General features: G+C 39.2%; 1 protein-coding gene across 1 annotated transcript in view; it reads left to right on the top strand.

Annotated features, from left to right (window-relative positions):
- TTC27 (tetratricopeptide repeat domain 27) overlaps positions 1–21,213 on the top strand; it is a 194,919-nt gene extending 173,706 nt beyond the window's left edge. The window contains exons 17-20 of the mRNA XM_004029080.3: positions 11,186–11,383; positions 12,670–12,781; positions 17,621–17,721; positions 20,978–21,213. Of these exons, the coding sequence (XP_004029129.3) occupies positions 11,186–11,383; positions 12,670–12,781; positions 17,621–17,721; positions 20,978–21,100 (534 nt within the window). The 3' untranslated portion in view covers positions 21,101–21,213. The remainder of the gene's footprint in view (positions 1–11,185; positions 11,384–12,669; positions 12,782–17,620; positions 17,722–20,977) is intronic.
- The last annotated feature ends 914 nt before the right edge of the window (positions 21,214–22,127 follow it).

The raw sequence follows: 22,127 nt of genomic DNA, 5'->3' as shown, positions 1-22,127 counted from the left end.
TTAATATGTATTGAAATAGCTAGCCAAATGTTTAGGACCAAAAGCTTGAAACCAAAATAAATTCAGTTAAATAAAATATTTAAATTGGAATTTCTTGAGAAGCAGAATGTGTTGTAGGGAAGAGCACGTACTCTGGAGTTAGGCAGCCTATTTCTGCCAGTCACTGGCTGCGTCGCCTTGGGCAAGTTACTTAACCACTTTGTGCCTCAGTTTCATGAAATAGGGATGATAGCGATACCTGCCTAGTAGGATTGTTGTGAGGATTAAATAAGTTAATAGACTATTAAGAGGAGTAAATGAGTTAATATATGTAAAGGGCTGGGAACAGTACCTGGCAGATACATACAAGTGCTGTTTTTTGTTTTTGTGTTTTTTGAGACGGAGTCTCGCCCTGTCACCCAGGCTGGAGTGCAATGGCATGATCTCAGCTCACTGCAACCTCCGCCTCCCAGGTTCAAGTGATTCTCCTGCCTCAGCCTCTTGAGTAGCTGGCCAGGCATGCCACCATGCCTGGCTAATTTTTTCTATTTTTAGTAGAGATGGGGTTTCACCATGTTGGCCAGGCTGGTCTCAAACTCCTGACCCCATGATCTGCCCGCCTTGGCCTCCCAAAGTGCTGGGATTACAGGCGTGAGCCACTGCACCTGATCCTTTATTTTTATTTTATTTTTATCATTATTTTTTTGAGACAGAGTCTCGCTCTGTCGCCCAGGCTGGAGTGCAGTGGCACAATCTCGGCTCTCTGCAACCTTCGCCACCTGGGTTCAAGCAATTCTCCTGCCTCAGCCTCCCAGGTAGCCAGGATTACAGGCATGCGCCACTATGCCCAGCTAATTTTTGTATTTTTTTAGTAGAAATGGGGTTTCACCGTGTTGGCCAGGATGATCTCAAACTCCTGACCTCAAGTAATCCGCCTGCCTCGGCCTCCCAAAGTGCTGGGATTACAGACGTGAGCCACCGTGCCTGGTCACAAGTACTGTTTAAATGTAGCTGCTCTCATCATCATTGTCATCATTGAAAATGTGACACCATAAAAGCACTAAAAGAAAGTATGGCAAATATTTTTATTCGCTTGGTGATGAAAAAAACATTTTTTACCATGACAAAAAGCCATACTTCTAAGGAAAAGATCAAGAGATTTGATATTTAAAACTTACTCACGTGCAAAAATAAGGACTTCTGGCCAGTGAGTGGGGTACTGTAGGTCACTAGCCATAGTAAGGGTAGGCTGTGACAGTGACATTCATATGTTTATTGCTTTCTGAACTAAAACCAGAAAATGATTTCCAGAAGCCAGGAGAGTGCCCTCGGAAGAGTTTTTCTCAGTGTTTTAACTGTCTTAGTCTTTCTGCTTAAAAATGCAATGTTAGTTTTCTAGGGCTACAATAACAAATTACCACAAACTTGCTGCCTTAAAGCAACAGAAGTTTGTTCTCCCCACTGAGTTCTAGAGACCAGAAGTCAAGTTCGAAATCAAGGTGTTGACTTGGCCATGTTCCTCTGCAGATGCTAGGGAAGAGTCTTTCTGCACCTCTTCCAGCTTCTTGTGGCTCCTGGTGTTCCTTGGCTGTGGCACCCTAACTCCAATCACTGCCTCCATTTTCATCTCCTCTCTTCTGTGTGTTCCCTTCTTCTGAGGAAGAAGTCACTGGAATTAGGCCAACCCTAGTCCAGAATGACACCTCATCTTAACTAGTTACATTGCAAAGACCCTATTTCAGGTCAGATTCTGAGGTTCTGGGTGCACATGAATTTTGGGGGAATGTTATTCAGCCCACCACAGCTTTTGTGCTCTGTTTCAGGAAGAAAACAGTTGTAGCAGTAGCTTTGAGAACAGCAGTGTTCATGAAGAGGGGAGTAGATCCAATACCTCACTGGGAGCTGTTAGTGGTAGCAGAGGTGACAGGCACAGAGTTACACCAAGGGAAGACCAGAAAGACCTCAACCACTCCTATGAAAGTCTTGCCTTTAGTGAACACCACCAGAGATTTGAACATCTGGAAGTGACGAAAGAGCTGATGAGACTAGGAAGGGAGTTGATGGAAAACTAGTAAAACTTATCAAAAGAGACAAAAACTTAGTCATATACAATATTGGGAGATAAGACTGGAATCCCAGGTCATGTGGGACAAATTAGGATTTGTGAGAAGTTTCTGTTATTAGTCTTCAGCAGATTATGACATTCCCTGACATACCCTGAAAGAATTTGTGTATGTGGATATATGCATATTCTAGAAAGAGGATGGAAAACTCTCATTAGATCCGCAAGGGTGTCCAGAACCCCAAGGAAAAAAAAAACAGAGATTAAAGAATTATCTTTGGAGTAGACTGTTAGATTTCATTTTCAGATGAAAAGGCAAGTGGGCCTTTGCTTATAAACATCATGGATTAAAATTTACCTTTATAACTTGTTTCAATACAAAGGAGAAAATATCACTAAATGCATTTATTTAGTTTTTTAAAGTTACCAATTTTTTTAACTTTTTAAGTTACCTAGTTTTTAAAAGTTTTTAAGTTACCTAGTTTTTAAAAGTTAGCAATGTTTTAAACTGTGTATAAATAATTTTTAAAACTTCCTTTTCTCCTATTATCACCCCCATTTCTCTGGTGCTCTTTTTGTAGTCAATCCCTCAAGACAGGAGTCTCTCCACATTATTTCTGCTTCCTCTCCTCATCCTCTTTGGAACTTATGCCATTGCAGTTTTATCTCCCCTAGTCCACTTAGAGTGCTATTGTCAAGTTCCGACTTGCCACATCCAGTGGACAGTTGCTGGTCCTCAGGTTTCCAGCAATATTAAACACCATTGCTTTCTCCTTTCTTCTCTGTTGGCTTCCAGAATTCCACACTTCTTATCACACCAGCTGCTGCATCCTAATCTTCTTTGCAGACTCATCCTCGTCTTCCCTTCTCTGTGAGAACAACCTCAAGTTCAGTCCTCAATTATTTTTCTTCCCCATATATATTGCTACCCAAGGGGGCTCATCTATTCCCTTGGTTTTCTTCTCACCTTCCTGAGAATACATATTATAAAAACAAGTTACAAGATTTTCTGCACATGACCCTTTAACTCTTTTTCACATAGTCTGTTCAATTTGTTTATTTTATCATGGTTGTACTTTTGGATGTCTTAATTTTTTTCCTGTTGGCTCGTATTTCCCTGGGGTATTGTCTGTTCAACTGGTAATATGTACTTGATGGGAGGGGCTAAAGCCCAGGACCTAACGTGTGACCTTCCTGGTGAGGCTGGGCCATAGGGGTAGCTCACCCATTGGATACACTTTGCCACTGCCACCTCCCACCACCACCAAGTGGCCTGGTTCCTCAGGAAACCTCCCTTACCTTCACTAGACATTGCTCTTTTCCAGTGCCCATCTTCCTGAGTAGTTATCTAACCTCAGTGAGTGGAGGGCAAAGTAGAAGGGCACTCTTAGGCGCCGGCCAGGCTGCCCAAGCCCTTGCTGTCTGCTCTCCACCCTAGCCTGGTCTTCTGCCTTGATGTGCACATATGGTCCCTGCCTTGCACTGGGCTGGCACTGCTGTTTCAGTCTCTCCATGCTGATGGTAAATGTCATGGATAGTAGGATGTGGAAGAAAAAGGGACAGATAAACACTTTTCTCAGCCCATCTGTGAACCTTAGCACCTAGCACTTTTCCACCTGAGCTATGTTCTCCACCGTATTAGGATCCAACCCACTTCTGTCTCCCCAGGGTTTCTCATATGTTTTACTGTACTTTTTCAGATCGTTCATTTTCTGTTTTTTCAAGCAAGGTTGATGTTGTGCAAGGTTAGGATTCAGAAGGAGTTGGCAACTTGTGTTCGTTTATAATGAAGATTAACAATAACACTTCACATTGGGGAAAAATGAGTTCAGTACAAAATAAGAAAAAAATGTAGGCCGGGCACGGTGGCTCATGCCTGTAATCCCAGCACTTTGGGAGGCTAAGACTGGTGGATCACTTGAGGTCAGGAATGACCAGCCTGGCCAACATGGCGAAAACCCATCTCTACTAAAAATACGAAGAATTAGCCAGGTGTGGTGGCATGCATCTGTAGTCCCAGCTACTCGGGAGGCTGAGGCATGAGAATCGCTTGAACTCTGGCATTGGAGGTTCCAGTGAGCCGAGATTGTGCCACTGCACTCCAGCCTGGGCAACAGAGCGAGACTCCATCTCAATTAAAAAAAGAGAAAAAAATGTAAATTTCTTAGAAAGGAAATATATTTAGTCAATAAACATTTAGAAATGTTTAAGGAAATGGAAAAGTTTAACAACTAATAATGAAAGAAACATAGTTCAGAATAATAGCTGTATATACCTTTTGTAGAATAAAATATCAAAGATTAAAAAATTTTATATACTCAGTGCTGGCAATATGCAATTAAATGACATTTTCATACACAGTACTATTCATTGGCACCTAATTTGATTTAGCTCTTTTAGAGAATACCTCATTTATCTCGAGTCTTAAAATATTTATTCTCTTAACTCCATAATTCCATTCCTGGAATTCTAACCTAAGGAAAGGTTCAGTAAGAAAAAAGTCTTTAGGCACAAAGATATGCACTAAAGTGTTTTATTTATACTACTACTGATAATGGTGGCAGCACATGGAAACAGCCTAGTGATCTAAGCGCAGGGGAATTGCTAAATAGATTATGGTCTATCAGTCCAGTGGAATATCTTGAATCTATCAAAATACTATACTTAAAGGGTATGTGGAAAACATGAAAAAAATTCTATAGCCTAATGTTACAGTGAAAAAGGAAGATAAAACAGTTTACATAATATTATATTATAAAACTTACACATAATAAAAAGATTAGAAAGAAATTTACTCTGTTAGTAATGTTTGTGATTGGCTGATGGACCCAATAAGCATAATGTTACAGTGAAAAAGGAGATAAAACAGTTTATATAGTATTATAATATAAAACTTACATATAATAAAAAGATTAGAAAGAAATTTATTCGAATGTTAGTAGTGTTTGTGATTGGCCGATGAACCCAATAAGAATTTTCTTTTTTAAATTTTGTATTAGCTCTGACATGGGGGAAATTCTAATTTAAAAAAAAAATTACAAAAACAAAACCCATTCTGGTTCTGGTTGATTCGAGATTTAGCAAAGAAATGATAAAAGTTACTAGCATACATATTTCATAAAAGAGAAACCTTTCCAATGTAAAAGAACTTAATAGAAAGGAAGAAAGAGGAGAGAGGAACTGTGCTTTGTAAATTGATGTAGCAAATGCTTGATAACAGGATCCAGGACTCCGACTGAATTCAGATTCAAGCCTGAAGCCTGCTTTCCCTAGGTATGACCTGGGAGAGGTTCTTCAGCTCCTCTGTGCTCCAGTTTGTTCATCTGCACAATGCACATAAAAATAGCATCATCCTCATAGGGTTGCTGGGTGGGTTACATGTGCTCACAGAGCATGTGGCACATAGGAAGGGCTATATATGTAAGAGGTGTTATCTACCTCATTGTTTTCATCTCCTTATCCTTATCTAATTAGGCTCAGGAGTCACAGGTCACTGGTGATCAGAATCCAGCTTCATGACTCACTTGCTGTGTAACCATGAGAAAGTTTGTTTTACCTCTTTAAGCCTCAGGTTTTTTATTTGTAAAGTAGGGGTAATAAAGTACCTGCTTCCTAGGGTTATTGTGAGAATTTAATGAAATTGGGTAGGTCACGTGCTTAGCACAGGGCTTGGCACAAAGCGAGTGCTCACAGCAGAAGTAGTAGGGACATATCAAGGGCTGACACCATGGTGGTGAATTCTGTTTGAGTTCTGTTTTGAACCATAAGGAAACATGGAAGTGAGCTAATGGGCAGGGCAGTACAGTGAGTGAGCCAGCAATGTGGTGTTACTGTCCACTTCCAACGGAGTAAGGTAGTTGAGGATCAATGATAATTGTAATAGTTTATATGTCTATATTGCTTCACACTTTTCAAGCCTCTTACCTGTATATTGGCCCCTTTGATGGAACAGTTCTGTAATGTAGTGGACAGAAATCCTGTGCTCATTACTGCTATTTACCAGGCTCCTAGTCCCTTCCTCATGTTCGTGACCTACTTCAGCAACTATGTATCCTCCTCTCCATTCTAGATCTAGCTGATCTTGATACTTGGTGTTTAGGTAGATAATATCTCCAGTACTTTGGACATAACAGAGGCCTTAGTCTTTATTTCAGTGACAACCCATCCCTGTGGCTATATCTTGGGTCCTGTTTCCCCAAGAGTCATTCCACCTCTAAAATCTTAAACTTCAATTTTCTACTCTTGAGCCACTTATTACATATGTAGTAATTTATAGTTTTGACTTGTTGCTGATAGGTTAATTACTCATAACAATTTACATGTAACAGTGGGTAAAAACATTCACCTATTTAAATTTTTTTTCACTTCTGATGAGGCAAAGGAGTGTAGTGCTGGTAAATCTGTAGGCTGCCCAAGAGGAAATTGTACTCATGGGTGATTCATTTAATCAAAGAAGTACTATCGTAACACTCTTTACTCCTTTTAATCTCAAATATCTGTTTTCTAAAGAAAGGTTATATATATGTTACATTAAAAGTTACTGCTTTTGCAGTCAGTCTGGATAACCAGCATTTGAATTTTCTGACTTAGTGGGAATAAAAATGATAATATTAGCTAGTAAGTTATACAATTACTGTAATGGTTTTTAAAATTAATTGCTATCAGAGGCCGAGGCAGGCAGATCACGAGGTCAGGAGATCGAGACCATCCTGGCTAACACGGTAAAACCCCATCTCTACTAAAAATACAGAAAAAATTAGCCAGGTATGGTGGCATGCGCCTGTAGTCCCAGCTACTCAGGAGGCTGAGGCAGGAGAATCGCTTGAACTGAGAGGCGGAGGTTGCAGTGAGCCAAGATCGCGCCACTGCACTCCAACTTGACCGAGAGCAAGACTTTGTCTCGAAGAAAAAAAAAATTGATATCACTCTAGAACCACTTTTTAAGATTGAATATTAGCTTCATTTATTAATGTACTTAAATAACACTACATATTTTTACTTCACTTTACGAGGTTTTCTTAAGTACAGGGAATAATTTTAAATTAATTTTTATTGAAATGTAGTGTACATACAGAAAAGTATACAAATCATAAGTAAACATAAGAATTTTTTTTTCGTGAAGAGAAAACACCTGTGTAACCAGGTGAGTCAGAGCATTACCAGCACTCCCCATATTCCCCAAACCCTCCCTTCCTTCTTTTAGTCACCACTACCCCCAAATACCCTCAAGGTAATCACCACTATGGGACATTAAAGGCAAGTCTAATAAATGAATATTCATGTGTGTCATCATTTTTTTCTTCTTCTTTGCCAATCTTTAAATGTATTTATGTCTGCTTTTTCTCTGTTTTTAAATGTATATTAAAATAACAGATATATAGTTTTACAAGCCAAATAATAGTAAAAGTCTCATTACAAAGTATACCAATTTCCTTCTTTACCCCTCCTTACTCTTCAAAATCCTTCTCCCAAAAAAGGAGAAACCCTTTAGCGTCTCTTCTGCTACTTGCACATTTCCATATTTCATATTAATAGTTATTATATTCCTGCTATTTTTTAATTAAACAAAATGAGGCATTATTTGTTGACTTCTTCTTATCTTTTTATAATAAATGAGAACTGTCATACCGGCACTTCCACTACTTCTCTTTCTCATCATCCTAATATATTTATGTTAACAATTTTGGTTAAACAAATACATTAAATGCCTATGCAAAGGATATTGAAAATTAGTATTATAGGATACTATGATTATGGGGGGTTTCTCTTCATTTTTTGTGATGTTAATAATCGTCTTGGTTTTTATGTTTTTTCTTTCTTTTTAAGCCTCTTGTCTGAAATCATGATCTCTCCTGCCTTCCTTGTTCTGGCTTTGGTTCTGGATTATGGTCACTCACCCTTAATGATTGCCAAATCCAAGTGAATCTTCCATTCCTAATCCTTTGTAGATCGACTTTCCTTGTAACTTTCTCCTTCCTTGGTTTCCATGACATCACTTTCTTACCTTTCTGGCCACTCCTTTTCAGTTCGATGAGTGAGTTCTCTACTTGCCCTCTTTTTTTTTTTTTTTGGAGACAGAGTTTCGCTCTTGTTATCCAGGATGGCATGCAGTGGTGCAATCTCAGCTCACTGCAACCTCCACCTCCTGGGTTCAAGTGATTCTCCTGCCTCAGCCTCCCAAATAGCTGGGATTACAGGTACCCACCACCACACCCTGCTAATTTTTTTGTATTTTTAGTGGAGACAGGGTTTCACCACGTTGGCCAGGCTGGTCTTGAATTCCCAACCTCAGGTGATCCGCCCAACTCTGCCTCCCAAAGTGCTGGGATTACAGGCGTGAGCCACTATGCCAACCTACTTGCCCTCTTCTTAAATGTTGTGTTCTTTAAGATTCTATCCTCAGCCTTATTCTTGCCCAACACAGTCTCTTTAGGCAATATCTGCCATGACCCTCAATGACTCTCGTTATCTATTCCTCCAGTGTGGAACTCTTTATTAAGCTCCAGGCCCAGCTATTTCACTGGCCATTGAACATGCAGATGGGGAGCGTGAAACAAATTGGTTATTGCCTCCCTCCTCTCTCTTCTGGTGGTATCTGCATATGAACTGGGCAGAGGCATTCAGTATCTGCCCTACCTACAGTTCCATCCCCTGTCTGCCCCCCACAACAGACAGATGCTTCACCTCCTTGCCCTTCTGCAGTTCCCTTCATGCCCCTGCAAACACACACACATACACAGAGGAGGCACAAATGCACTTGACCAACTTTTTCCCTCCTTAATGCCAGGACTACAGCTCTTCATTTTTATTGGCAAGAACACTAAAAGCTGTCTCTCCCCACATCGTCGCCCCAGTAGGCTAAAGTGAAGGGATAGGATGTTGAGCCAACTGTGGGATTCCAGAAGAAGCAAAGCATCACTCATTAGTGTGTTTCATTTGTACATGTTAGTAACTATTTTAATAGACCATCTTTTTCAAAACATGTTAATACCTGACATGCTTATAGAATGATCACTTGAAACAAGCAGTACACATTCAGACTGTTTCTTCTGCATTGTTACTTTCAGATTTAAAACACCAGTGGGATTGTAATATGAATTTCATTACTTTCAGAGTCAAAAGTACACATGTGGGATTGTAATGTGAATTTACAGACAGAGATGATGTACCTTGTCAAAACAAGAAAAAATCACAACTGAATTTTCTGTCTTCTTTTATCACTGTATATAATTAGGACCATGAATCTGAGTTCACATTCCTAAAAGTATCCATGTTCCAGAGGAGCCCCTACTCCTCAGCCACATCTCATGCACGGATCAGAATGTTCTAGGAGGAGACAGCAAGATCTCACACTGGTTGCATTTCTCTCAGCTACGCTTTCTGAAAGAGTTGTATTCATTCAGTCTTTCAGGCACAATTATTTATTGAGTCAGTGCAATTGCAATATGCCAGGCACTATATTAAACACTGGTGATACAAAATGATAAAATGCCATCCTCTCCCTGCAGTTCGCGGTAAAAATGAAGATGTGGGCAGCTGTCTCTTGGAGCCTTGCTTCTCGAAGTGTGCCCTGCAGACCGTCAACATCAGCATCACCTGGGAGCTTGTTGGAAATGCAGAATCTTGGTCCAAGATGGATCAGCATTTTTATCCAGGATTCTGCGTTTCTAACAAGCTCTGATGCCTGTGCTGTCGGTCCATGGACTGCACTGACTAGCATGGTGTTACAGTACTTTCCTCAAGCTGGTTCTTTTGCTGTCCCACCATCAAAGGAGTGGAAGATTGCAGTTGTGTGTTCTGTGCCTTCAGATACACAGCCTAATGTAGATATGACAGATGTGCCTTTTTATAATATAACCTGGTGCAGACTGCAGTTTAATCCATCTGTCAGCATTCAAAGCATCTGGGATAGAATGTGTAAAGGCTGACTGATGATAATAAGATAGCCAAGAAGTTAGGCCGGGCGCAGTGGCTCATGCCTGTAATCCCAGCACTTTGGGAGGCCAAGGCGGGAGGGTCACGAGGTCAGGAGTTCAAGACCAGCCTGGCCAATATAGTGAAACCCCATCTCTACTAAAAATACAAAAATTAGCCAGGCATGGTGGCGCTCACCTGTAGTCCCAGCTACTTGGGAGGCTGAGGCAGGAGAATCACTTGAGCCTGGGAGGCGGAAGTTGTGGTGCTGAGATCATACCACTGCACTCCAGCCTGGGCAACAGAGTAAGACTCTATCTCAAAAAAAAAAAAAAAATGGTGAGCCAACCTGAGGTAGTTGGAAAGAGAAGAGATACTTGCTAGATACTTCGCATGCCTAATGCAAATGCATTAACGGTTTATCATTTAGTAATTAGGAGGGGCTAGGACCTCTTTAAGCGGAGTTAGAAGGTTATTATAGCAGCCCAGATGGAAGTTAATGAGGCCTGAACTAAGGTAGGAGAAGCTGTATTTAGGATTGTTTTCAACAATGTTGTTTTCAATGTTGTCCTAAATAGGACATTAGGAATGTTGAAAACATTGGGAAGGTTGAAAATCAAACAGATCAACATTAGGAATGTTGAAAATCAAATTAGTAGTTGTGGCAGAAGTGGGAGATAATCTAGGTTGATGCTCAGGTTATTGGCTTTGGGAACTGTGTGGATAGGCTCAGCTAGAGATTACAGGAAGAAGAGCAATTTGAGATCTATGTTTCACTTTGGATAGATGGAGAGGGATGTCGGTGTAACCTGTCTGGTAGGTATTGAGGTGCACAGTCCTGGAGCTCCAGAGGGGAATCTGGCTGGAGCTGCATAGGCACTAGTGAAGCCAACTCAGCAATATCTATGAAGCTATAGGTGTGGATCCAATCATTCAGAGAGAATGTTCCAGGTGAGAAGAGCCAAGCACCAAACATGGGGCCCTTTGAATGAAAGAAGAACCCTCTCCAGAAGCTTTTGAAGGGACATCAGAGAGGTAGTCACCATGAGATCCTAGAGAGTGCTTTAGGATTGAATTTTATTTTGTTTTTCAAAAGCTTAAAGGTGATACTCTTAACAAGTCTCATAAGGTTTTTCATTGTCATTGTCTTTGATGATGGTGAGATAGCTCTTTGTTTTTGTTACTGTTTGTTGGTTTCTAACTTACCAGTTTGTTCTGTGCATTTTTAAGGTCCTTAAAATTCTAGTCAGGGCAGTGATTGATGGGATGACTGATCGAAGTGGAGATGTTGCAACTGGCCTCAAAGGAAAGCTGCAGGAGTTATTTGGCAGAGTGACTTCAAGAGTGACAAATGATGGAGAAATCTGGAGGCTGTATGCCCACGTATATGGAAATGGGCAGAGTGAAAAGCCTGATGAAAATGAAAAGGCAAGTCCTTCATTCCTCCTGAGTCCTTGCCTTTCGTTTGAACATGTTGTAGTAGATCTACTTTTTTGATGGGTGGAGGAAGAGTTTAACAATCTGAAAGATAAGATTAGTATGCTTAAGTTCAGTTCTGATTCAGAGTCTTTAACCTACGTACTTTGAATTGTGGGCTGGTTAAAACTTGTAACATTCATCTTTTTATTTACCATGAAGTTTTCTTACATAGTTGTTCCCTGTTTCCTGCAAAAGGGCCTCTTGAAATGGCCACCCCTACTAAATCTGCAGCAGAGTTGGCTTTTGTTATTTACTCTATACCCCTTTCTGCAGGCACATTGCTAAAGACTACGGTAGATGGGTACAAGGAGAGAAGGAGTGTTTAGATCTGAGATGGGGACTAGGAAAAGAAAAGAGAAAAAGGAACAAGATAAAGATCTTGGAAGAGAACTTTTAAGTCAAAACATATAATACTTTTACAAAGGTTGCCCTGCCCTTTCTCACAAGTGTGATGGAACACCAGTTCCACTCAAGTTATGCCTTTAGCCTCTTATCTTAGAACTTAAAGGAGCCTGCAGAGTTTCCAAAGTTGGAATAATTGTTTTACGTTTCTTTTCAAAACACCCACAACAAATCAAATGTACTCCTTGCGTGGGTTTGGAATTAGCCACGGCACAGCTAATCTGTGGGATTCTTAGCCATTCTCTCCTCCCTCAATCCACACAGCTGGCTTCCACCGTGGCCTTGTCAGCCCAGAGAACATGTATCACCTGCACACATGCACACCCTACTTTCATGTCCTTCCATTTCTCCTTGAATTATGGACTTTCTTGCATATATGGAATTAAGAGTACCCAGAATTCTCTGACCTGTGACTTCTCCCTCAAGGATTTGAAAGAGGGTGCATTAAACATCTGTGAGATTACATATATCTACCAGCAATTTCATTGTTTTAACCAAGTTCATGCCTCATTCTCTAAACAGGTTTTTTAAACTGATGGCTACAAATGCTGAGAAAATCTGTACATTTACAGATTTCCAAACCTGGCCTTTATATCTTTCTGGTTACAGGGAAGTGTCTCAATCCAGGTACATCCATTTGATTTCTTGCCACGGCTTGTTGCCGTTGGGTGTGCATTTCCACCCCTTCTTTGATGAGAGTAATAGACGCTGTGCTGTACAACACAGATGCTGCTTTTTCACATTGGAATTAGTTCCATATGACTTCCAGGAAACAGAGTTTGAAATGTGAATTCTACTTGTTATTCTGAATGTTGTTCTTTCTCCTTCCTCAGGCATTCCAGTGCCTCTCAAAGGCATACAAGTGTGACACCCAGTCCAGTTGTTGGGAGAAAGATATTACATCATTTAAGGAAGTTGTTCAAAGAGCCTTAGGACTTGCACATGGTATTTGATGTAACATTTGATATCCATGGAATGTTTTGACTTATTTTCTACTAACAGAAAAGAGTGTTGGTCAAAAGTAAAGTTCCATTATAAGTAGTATCAAATTATTTCATTATATTGACATTGTTGTATTTAATTCAGCAAACATTCATAGACCACCTACTATGTAATAGGCATTTTGAAATAAGAAGAAGAAACAGGATAGAGGCTTATATTCTGTTGGAGTAAGTAACAGAAATTAGAAACTTTTTTAGAGATGTGAAACATCTTTACAACTTTGTATAACCTTCATTCCACACTGAGTCTCATTGTGTTGATTACATAGCATTAAGGAAATCTGTTAATTTTAACTTGACTCACACATAGATCTCTGGGGTACATAGCAGTATGCAAAGAGCTATAGCATATACAAAAGAAATATAAAATAAAAGCCTTATCTTTGGGAAATGGTAGAGGATATTGTTTGAGGAGAGGTTTAACCTTACATATAAAATTATATGCCTGTTGGGTAAATATAGTCCAAATAAGCATTGCTTTTAGTTATTAATTTTTAAAAATGCCAGTTAAATTTGGTAATGCATTTTTATATTTATATTTGAATATGGGTGTGTGATGCAGTTCCAATAAAATAATGATGTCCCCAATGTTAAGAACTGAATCACAAGGACCTTAAACCAATCCTAAAGTTCTCCTTCTACTTCCCTGCCTAACTAACTTCCTTGCTGCCACTAATAATTACAACAAATAGGGAGCAAACAAGGAAGAATGCAAAGGGCAGAGCTTTAGAATCAGGGAGACCTAAGCTCCAGGACCAGCTCTATCACATGCTTGCTAGTTGACCTTGGGTAAATAACTTAACTTCTCTGAGCCTTACTTTCCTCATCAGTAAAATGGGATAATACCTACCCATGAAGAATAAATGAAAACATTCAAACACTTAGCAGTATTTCACACATGGTTTAGATGTTAATACCCTACCCTCTCACCACCACCCTCTTCCTTCCAAAGTAGAGGACTTGAGCTATAGATGATAAGGGACTCAAAACTAAAAAGACAAAAATTAAGAACAAGGATAAAGTTTGGCTTGCTTATAAAGAAGTCACAGAACATTCAGACAATTTAGAAATTAGCTTGGTAGTTGATAATTCTACTTTTGACCTTTGATATCTTTGAGCTAAAGGATATAAATATCTAATTTCCTGGGTCACCAAGCACTTGGCAGAGAAGGTAGAAGTGCTGAGCTCTATATAGCTGAAAGTCAATGTAGAAAAGTTTGGGGTAATTGCTAATAGAGCCGTAGAAGGATGTTTTGGGGGTGGTTAGAATTCATGTGGCTTCTGCTGACCTCATGATGGGTAGGCTCAGATGCGATCCAGTCCTTATGCTTTTAGTCTTTGTGGATATTTTATGATATTTGGGGAAGCCCACACTGATGTATTAGGTACATAATTAGCAGGATGGGATTTACTTTGAAAAATTTATCTTATCTACTTCAACTTGCCAACTCTAAGCATTTCTATGAACTGCTGGTCTGTAACAGTCAAAGCCACGATATTTTCTGAACTCACCAAGTAATGGTATTAAACCTGTCAAAGAGAGATATGCAGGTTAAAGAGATACTCTAGGAAAAATCTTTATTTTGCATCTTAAAGTTGGGTTTAAACTGTTATTGGCATTATTTTCTTCATCAGGGCAATACTTGGAGAAAAACAAGTGTCCATTCTTTTAAGTTCTCCTCTGACATCATTGAATTATGTGTTCATGCTCCTACAACATTTTAAGCATATTTGAGTGGATGCCCAGCTTTCGTTTCTGATGATATTTTAGATTTACAAAGATAAATCTTAATCATCTCCTTGTTACTTTTGTACGTTAGTGCACAAAGAATAAGCTGGATTTCTCTGTGTGTGAGTCTCTTCAAAACATTGTTCCTCCACCCCACCCAATTATAAAAAGGAAATACAATCAAGCATCCCATAGCAACATTTTGGTCACCAGTGGACCCACATATATGACAGTGGCCCCATAATATTGTAAAACCATATTTTTACTGTACCTTCCCAATGTTTAGATAGACAAATACTTCCCATTGTGTTCTGATTGCCTGCAGTGTTCAGTACAGTCACATGCTGTACAGGGTTGTAGCCTAGGAGTAGTAGGCTATATACCATGTAGCTAGGTGCATAGTAGGCTATACCATCTAGGTTTGTGTAAGTACACCCTATGATGTTCTCACAACAACAAAATTGCCTAACCACACATTTCTTACACCATATCCCCATCATTAAGTGATGCATGACTGCATAACATTTTTAAAAATCTCCACATGGTTTACTCCTTGGGTTGCTATCATTAAGGTAGCCATGCACTTCAGAAAGCTTGATAAGATATTGCGACCTTGACATAGTATTTGAGGCCTCCCTATAACAATGTCATCATTGTATGCTCATTTGTATTGTCTGGAAGGTATACATTTATAGTTTCTGCTATTTTATTTTCTGGGAAAGGGTGGGCTAAAGTGTTTCAGCTCTTTGCCATCCAGGAATTTTTAAAATAAGAGTTAATGCATTTTAACTGCAGTCTACATAGAGGAGGCACTGCTGCTTCAGATTTTTTTTTTTTTTTTTTGAGACAGAGTCTTGCTCTGTCGCCCAGGCTGGAGTGCAGTGGCGCGATCTCGGCTCACTGCAAGCTTCGCCTCCCAGGTTCACGCCATTCTCCTGCCTCAGCCTCCCAAGCAGCTGGGACTACAGGCGCCCGCCACCACGCCCGGCTGATTTTTTGTATTTTTAATAGAGACGGGGTTTCACTGTGTTAGCCAGAATGGTCTCAATCTCCTGACCTTGTGATCCGCCCGCCTCAGCCTCCCAAAGTGCTGGCAGATTTTCTGATGATTTGAAACAGCAAGTTATTTCTCTCCCTCTAGCTGTCTGTCTCTATCTCAGTCTATAATGCCTTTTGGAAATGGGATTGGGTAGGAAAACTAATAGAGTATATCTGTCTTTTTGCTTTACTTTTGTTTTTGTCAGAATGAAAATAAGGGACTAAAAAAGAAATACAGCAGTTTCTGATCTAAACTGCTGGGTACTAAACAGCTCAAATACTGCTGCCATGGTGGTTACAACTTTCCTCTACTAAGAGAAACAGACTAATAATCCCCACTATCTCTGGGCTAACTCTGCCTTTTGAAAATGGGCTTAACATTGCTAATTATTATGCATCCTCTCACCCTTTAATGAGAAATGTCAAAGTCTAATTATTATTCCTCATTATTACTCTAAAATAGGAATGTCAAACCTAGTTCTTGCTGGCCTTGGAAGATATTAATTAATGACAGAACTCTGTTTTGCCGGGCACAGGCAGCCTCTACCGATTGATTAGTGTTTGCGTGCAAAAAGAAATCTATTGGGCTGGGTATGGTGTCTCATGCCTGTAATTGGGAGGCTGAGGTGGGTAGATCACTTGAGCCCAGGAGTTCAAGATCAGGCTGAGCAACATAGTGAGACCCCATCTCTACCAAAAAATTAAAAAATTAAAACATTAGCTGGTTGTGGTGGCATGCACCTGTGGTCCCAGCTACTTGAGAGGCTGAGGTAGGAGAATCACTTGAATCCTGCAGGTTGAGGCTGCAGTGAGCCATGATTGTGTCACTGCACTCCAGCCTCAGTGACAGAGCGAGACCTTGTCTCAAAAAAAAAAAAAAAAAAAAAATTGATTTTCTATCTTTGGTCTACAATCTAGAGTATAAAGTAGACTTTAATCCTTGCGCTGTTTAGTGTCATTTTAAAGGAGTATCTGATTATTGGTCTGTTTGAATTTAGTGAGCATAATTTAGGGAACAAAACCAAGAACAAGTCAGTGGGGAAATATTGGGCATTATGTTTGTACAAAGCTCTTCACTCATTCTCATAAAGCATTAATAGCCAGGCCTTCTACCAGGAAGAACGATGCCTTCTTCGTAGTTTCAGGTTTTGGGAAAATGAGTTCCCCAGAATGCTGGGAGCAGAGTTGTGACTCACTCTTCCCCATTCCCTGCTGATGCCAAGCCTTGCTCAGGAACTTAAGAACCTGGTTGTGGTCGCGTTCTCTACATGAAGACACATGGGTTGCTGTCAGTGCTTCCTGAATGGTGCTTCAAACCCTGATTATGAAAATGCAGTAAGAATTGAGCTGTACAGATCTGGCATGTCACTTCCTTGGGCTTGTGTCATCAGCAGTTGTGAAGTCCCCATTGGGGACTTGGTAGCATGGAAAGCCACACAAAGATGTGCTGCATCTGTTTTTGTCTGTGTGGGTACTTTGTTTTCAATAATATTTTGTCTCCTTGCCTAATTTTATTTGTCTATGCACATGTGTGCGTGTGTGTGCTCGAATGCATGCATGTATATGTGTTTAGGGTCTCTTCCCAGTGATCCGTAACTCACCAAAAATCACCTGTTTTTCCCAAAATTCCCTGGAGCAGTAAATTATCATTCTTAAAGAAGGATAGAGAAAGGCCAGGTGCAATGGCTGACACCTGTAATCTCAGTGCTTTGGGAGGCTGCAGCAGGAGGCTAGCTTGAGGCCAGTAGTGCAAGGCTGTATGCCACACCTCCAGACTGAGCGACAGGGTGAGACCCTGTACCTTAAAAAAAAAAAAAAAAGAAGAAGAAGAAGAAGAAGGATAAAGGGAAAAGCTATGTACATAATTATTATTCTTTTTCAACAATAAAAGCTTTCCAGGTAGAAGTGTTTCTAAAGTCTGTTACTATAAAATTCTAATTAAATAATTGGCTTTTGTACCTGTGAATTATTATTAACACTTTTTAATGGATGTTTCTCTCCATACTTATCTTCCAGTGGCCATAAAATGCAGTAAAAACAAAACCAGTCCCCAAGAAACTGTACAAATGCTTTCTTCAGTTCGACTCAATTTACGGGGCTTGTTATCTAAAGCAAAGGTGAGAGTGACATGTGAATTAATTGGAATTGTCATATAGAAAAAGGTCATTAGTATCAGCTTATTGCTGTTAAATCTTCTTTTACATCAGTGATAATTTTAGGCGCATGTTTTATTTTACATAGCAGCCCCCTCATGGTTGGTTGTGTTGTGAGGATACTATTGGCCTAATGGATAGACCACTCTAAATGTGTATGACTTAAGAGTCTTTGAAATTGGCTGGGTGCAGTGGCTCATGCCTGTAATCCCAGCACTTTGGGAGGCCAAGGCGGGCAGATCATTTGAGGTTGGGAGTTTGAGACCAGCCTGGCCAACGTGGTGAAACCCCATCTCTACTAAAAAATACAGAAATTAGCTGGGCATGGTTGCGGGTGCCTGTAATCCCAGCCACTGAGGAGGCCGAGGCAGGAGAATCTCTTGAACCCAGGAGGCAGAGGTTGCAGTGAGCCGAAATTGCACCACTGCACTTCAGCCTGGGTGACAGAGTGAGATACCATCTCCCAAAAAAAAAAAAAGTCTTTGAAACTAATGTTTACAATTCAGGCCTTAATGCTTTCCTTAAATTAAGATAAAACAATGCTCTTGTATTTATTGTCATTTTCCCCCAAAGTGTGGCATATATGCCACTGGTAAACTTCTGGTTTAAATATATATTCATTTCAGTACATATTAGAAAAAAAGTAGACTAGCTCATCAAGCCTATAATTTCATGAATATTATTGCTTATTTTGTATTTAAAGTAGCAATGTAATGTTTCCTTTTAGAAAGACTCAAGTAAAAAAATTGACTTAGATAAAAATATTAAGTAGGTCGTATATGGATGTGAGCAAAATTGTTAAGGTAGATGGCGATTGAGGTTTGACAACTGAAATACGCCATTAGTTCACAAAAACTAACTTGTGTACCAGTGCTGGGCCAGAGATGCCTAAGAATCACTCAGGGAGCTTTACTGAAGACTGGATTGATTCTTGGGCTCTATCTGTGACCGATGTAGATTCAGGTCTGCGATGGACCCAGGAAATCTGTTGAATTTCCTATGTGATTTTACTGTGCAGCCAGGTTTGGATTATACCTCTGGAAGCAAAATTTGGACAAATATAACTACTAGCACAATTTAGCACTTACTTTTCTAGCCTTTACTTGCTTTCACTATTGCATCTTGGGTTGCAAAGTAATTTTGACTTACTTCTGAGAGTAAGTCTCTGGCACAGGGAAGCCATTTCTGAATACCTTTTTACGTTGTAACCGCCTTTCTGAGTATTTTTTTGTTCTTATTAATGGTTTGATCTTTTCAGATCAAGGCATCATTTTTGCCTTTTTAAATAATTAACTTACTTCACTTTTCCTATTTATCTGCATGACCCAGGAGAACTATATTTCCTTCTAGCTTGGCAGCACGACTTCAAAATTGTGTCTCTCAGAAATCTACAAGAGCTCCCTGAAACTCAGAGCAGCAGGGTTTTTTGCTGTGACTTTCCTTCCCAAAGTGGGAGCTTTGTTTCCTACTTTTGATCAGTGATCTAATCAAAGTAGTTTACTTCTACTACTACCACAGTAGTTTACTTCTTCAGGGTATACTGTGGCTTCCTTTTGTCTGTGCAAAGCTTTTTCTTATAAAGTACTACTTTATGTAATCTATACTTGCATGACTTGAATAGTATTGTCTGTGCAGGTACTGCACACCTTCCCATATTATGGTAGATTCCCAAATAATGAAAATGCGGCCCCAGAACATCATCTGTGTTTAGATTTTCATTCTCATTAGATGCCAACTGGATTATCCAAAAATGGGAAAAATTACCTCCCAGTGCCTCCTCTGAAGCATATTCCACATATATTTGGGAGTCTCTGGTTTCGTAGATCTTATGCCTTTTCTATTTAATGAATTAGGTTTGTCAAACTGAATTGCATTCCAAAAAAGTCACTTTTTTAGAATACTTTAAAAAGTGAAAATGAAGATTGAAAATGAATGAGGATAACTATGTTAAATTGCTTGCAGCCTATGTTAAATAGGCTTAATTGAATGAATCTCAGGTCTTTTCTTGCCAGGCCAGGGACTTCATGGAAATAAGCTCCTAGTACCTAGAGACTCACCTAACAAATCATCCAGTCCATGCTCTCCCAGGACAGAGTGACTCCCCTGCCCATTTGCACCCTGTCCTTGTACAGGTTTGCTGCCAAGAGTGGCATGAAGGGGCTGTTCATGAGAGTGCTGGAGAGCCTGGACACAGAACAGATTTGACCCCTTACAGTCTTTGGGACTATCAGCAAATTATTCACTTTTTTCTAAGCCTCAGTTTCTCCGTGCTTCCTCCTTACCCCAAAGGGAAGTGATGCCGATTGATTATGATTTGCAAGCACTGTAATTCTTAGTTTAAAAACACACACACACAAAACAAAAAAACTATGTGAGGCTGGGTTATTTTCCTAAAAGGTGTTTTCTCTGCTGATGACATTGGAGCAGTTCCTACTTCATTTTGTTATGAAATGCTGTACAAATCATGTAGTCAAATCCAATGAAACAGATATTTGGCAAGCTACATAAATGATATTTCTGAATAAAACATATACACAGTCGCATGTACACACGTGCACACGTGTGCACACATACACATACAATGGGGTCATAAAATCCTGAAGTTGATTTTCTTGGGGGCCTATGTTGGCTCAGCAGGCAGTTCCTGGAGAGGCATTTCCAAATGTTTTCAGCTATGGTAGCATGATTGAAATATGTTGCAATAAACCTCCCAAGGCAATTCCTTTTTCAGGGAGAGGACACAGTTATTTTTATTTTGCTGGACTTTTTTGCTAGGAAAATCTTTGTGGTCTCTGAGGCCTAAGCAAAATTAATTTTCAAATAAGTAGCATAAAGGGTATGATTTATATGAATTTGAACATAGAATATATTTGTTTTGCCTGCATACACAATAAATAAACTCGTTTTGTTTGGTTGAATTATGTCTGTTCATTCAAAAACCATCCTATAACATTGAAATGAATAATCAGAATTTAGGCAAATGCTTTGAAGAGCAGAGCTCATTTGAATTTATAAGTTCAGGCATGTTGTTTTGATTCACCCTTTAATTATTTTAGCTTGTACATTTCTAGGCTAGTGAACAGAAAAAAATGCTACCATTGCTATTAGAATTGTATAGTATTATTATGCAAAAGGTTTTTAAACTCTATACTCGGTATCTATTTTATTTTAAAGAAATTTGTATTGTTTTAATACTTCTGCTTTGTTTTTTATATTACAGCAACTTTTTACAGATGTGGCAACTGGAGAAATGTCCAGGGAATTAGCTGATGACATAACAGCTATGGACACCTTGGTGACAGAGCTCCAAGACCTAAGCAACCAGTTTCGAAATCAGTATTGATTCTGCTGGAAGCAGATTCTGGAAAAGGTGCTTTCACCTTCTGGTAAAAGATATATCTGTATATCTGAAATGCAAGATATTGATTTTTAAAATAAATTTGTTTTATGACTTAACATTCTTGGTTTTGTGATGTTTTCAATTTTATATGCTTTCTGAAGTATATTAAATTTTTAAAACTCCCTATTTCGTTAGGTCTAATTATAGTTGAGTTCAGTATTTTTATTCTTGAGGTATTTTGGCTCAAAGAGCAATTAAATTAATTTTGTTTTTAATATAGTGTTTATTCTCTTTCAACCTAACATTAATTGGATCACACTTTGGAAAACCTTTTGTCTAAACAGGTGAAAATCACATACTACAAGTTTGTGAAATCATTAGATTGACTGCTTTATTGTTCAAAAGTGATAAAAGAGTGGATTTGGAGCTAGAAACATTTATGTTTCTTGAGATTTTGTGCTTGTTTCAGAAAGATACAGACTTGGCGAAATTGGAAATGTGAGCATGGTTTAACTTCTAAATCAAGACAATGCAAGAAAAAAATGGCATAACCTAAATTTTTGCTTAGTTACTAGGAACGAGGCTGTTACCCCTTCATTATGTATACAACCGGCCCCAAAGATAGTTGTTTAATTAGGGTATTATGGGTGAAGACAGCTATTAATGGTGCCATATTACAGAAATGCCAAAGTAAAATGCTTTCAATGTCTATGGAGCCAAATATTGAAGGCAGCAGCTGAGCTTAATAATCTTAGTACAAAGTCATAGTGAGGAATTCCAAGTCCTGGCTTGGGTTGCTACATTTTGGGTTCCATGTATAAATCACTTGGCCTTTTTTTTTTTTTCCATGTTCTTATATATAAGATGTAAATAATTTCTACTCGTAGCCTCTTTGTGAGTTTCAATTGCCTTTGGAAACTTAAAAATTCATAATCCATTAAGTATCCTGAACATTTAAAAACCGTCTTTAAAAAACTCTTTCATTAGTGAATTTTGATTATGAATGCTTACCAGTGCTAAATGCTCTCAT

The sequence above is a fragment of the Gorilla gorilla genome, chromosome 12 (assembly GCF_029281585.2).
Source record: "Gorilla gorilla gorilla isolate KB3781 chromosome 12, NHGRI_mGorGor1-v2.1_pri, whole genome shotgun sequence".
Lineage (NCBI taxonomy): Eukaryota > Metazoa > Chordata > Mammalia > Primates > Hominidae > Gorilla > Gorilla gorilla.
The sequence above is the reverse complement of the archived record's forward strand: the minus strand, read 5'-3'. Positions and strand labels throughout refer to the sequence as shown.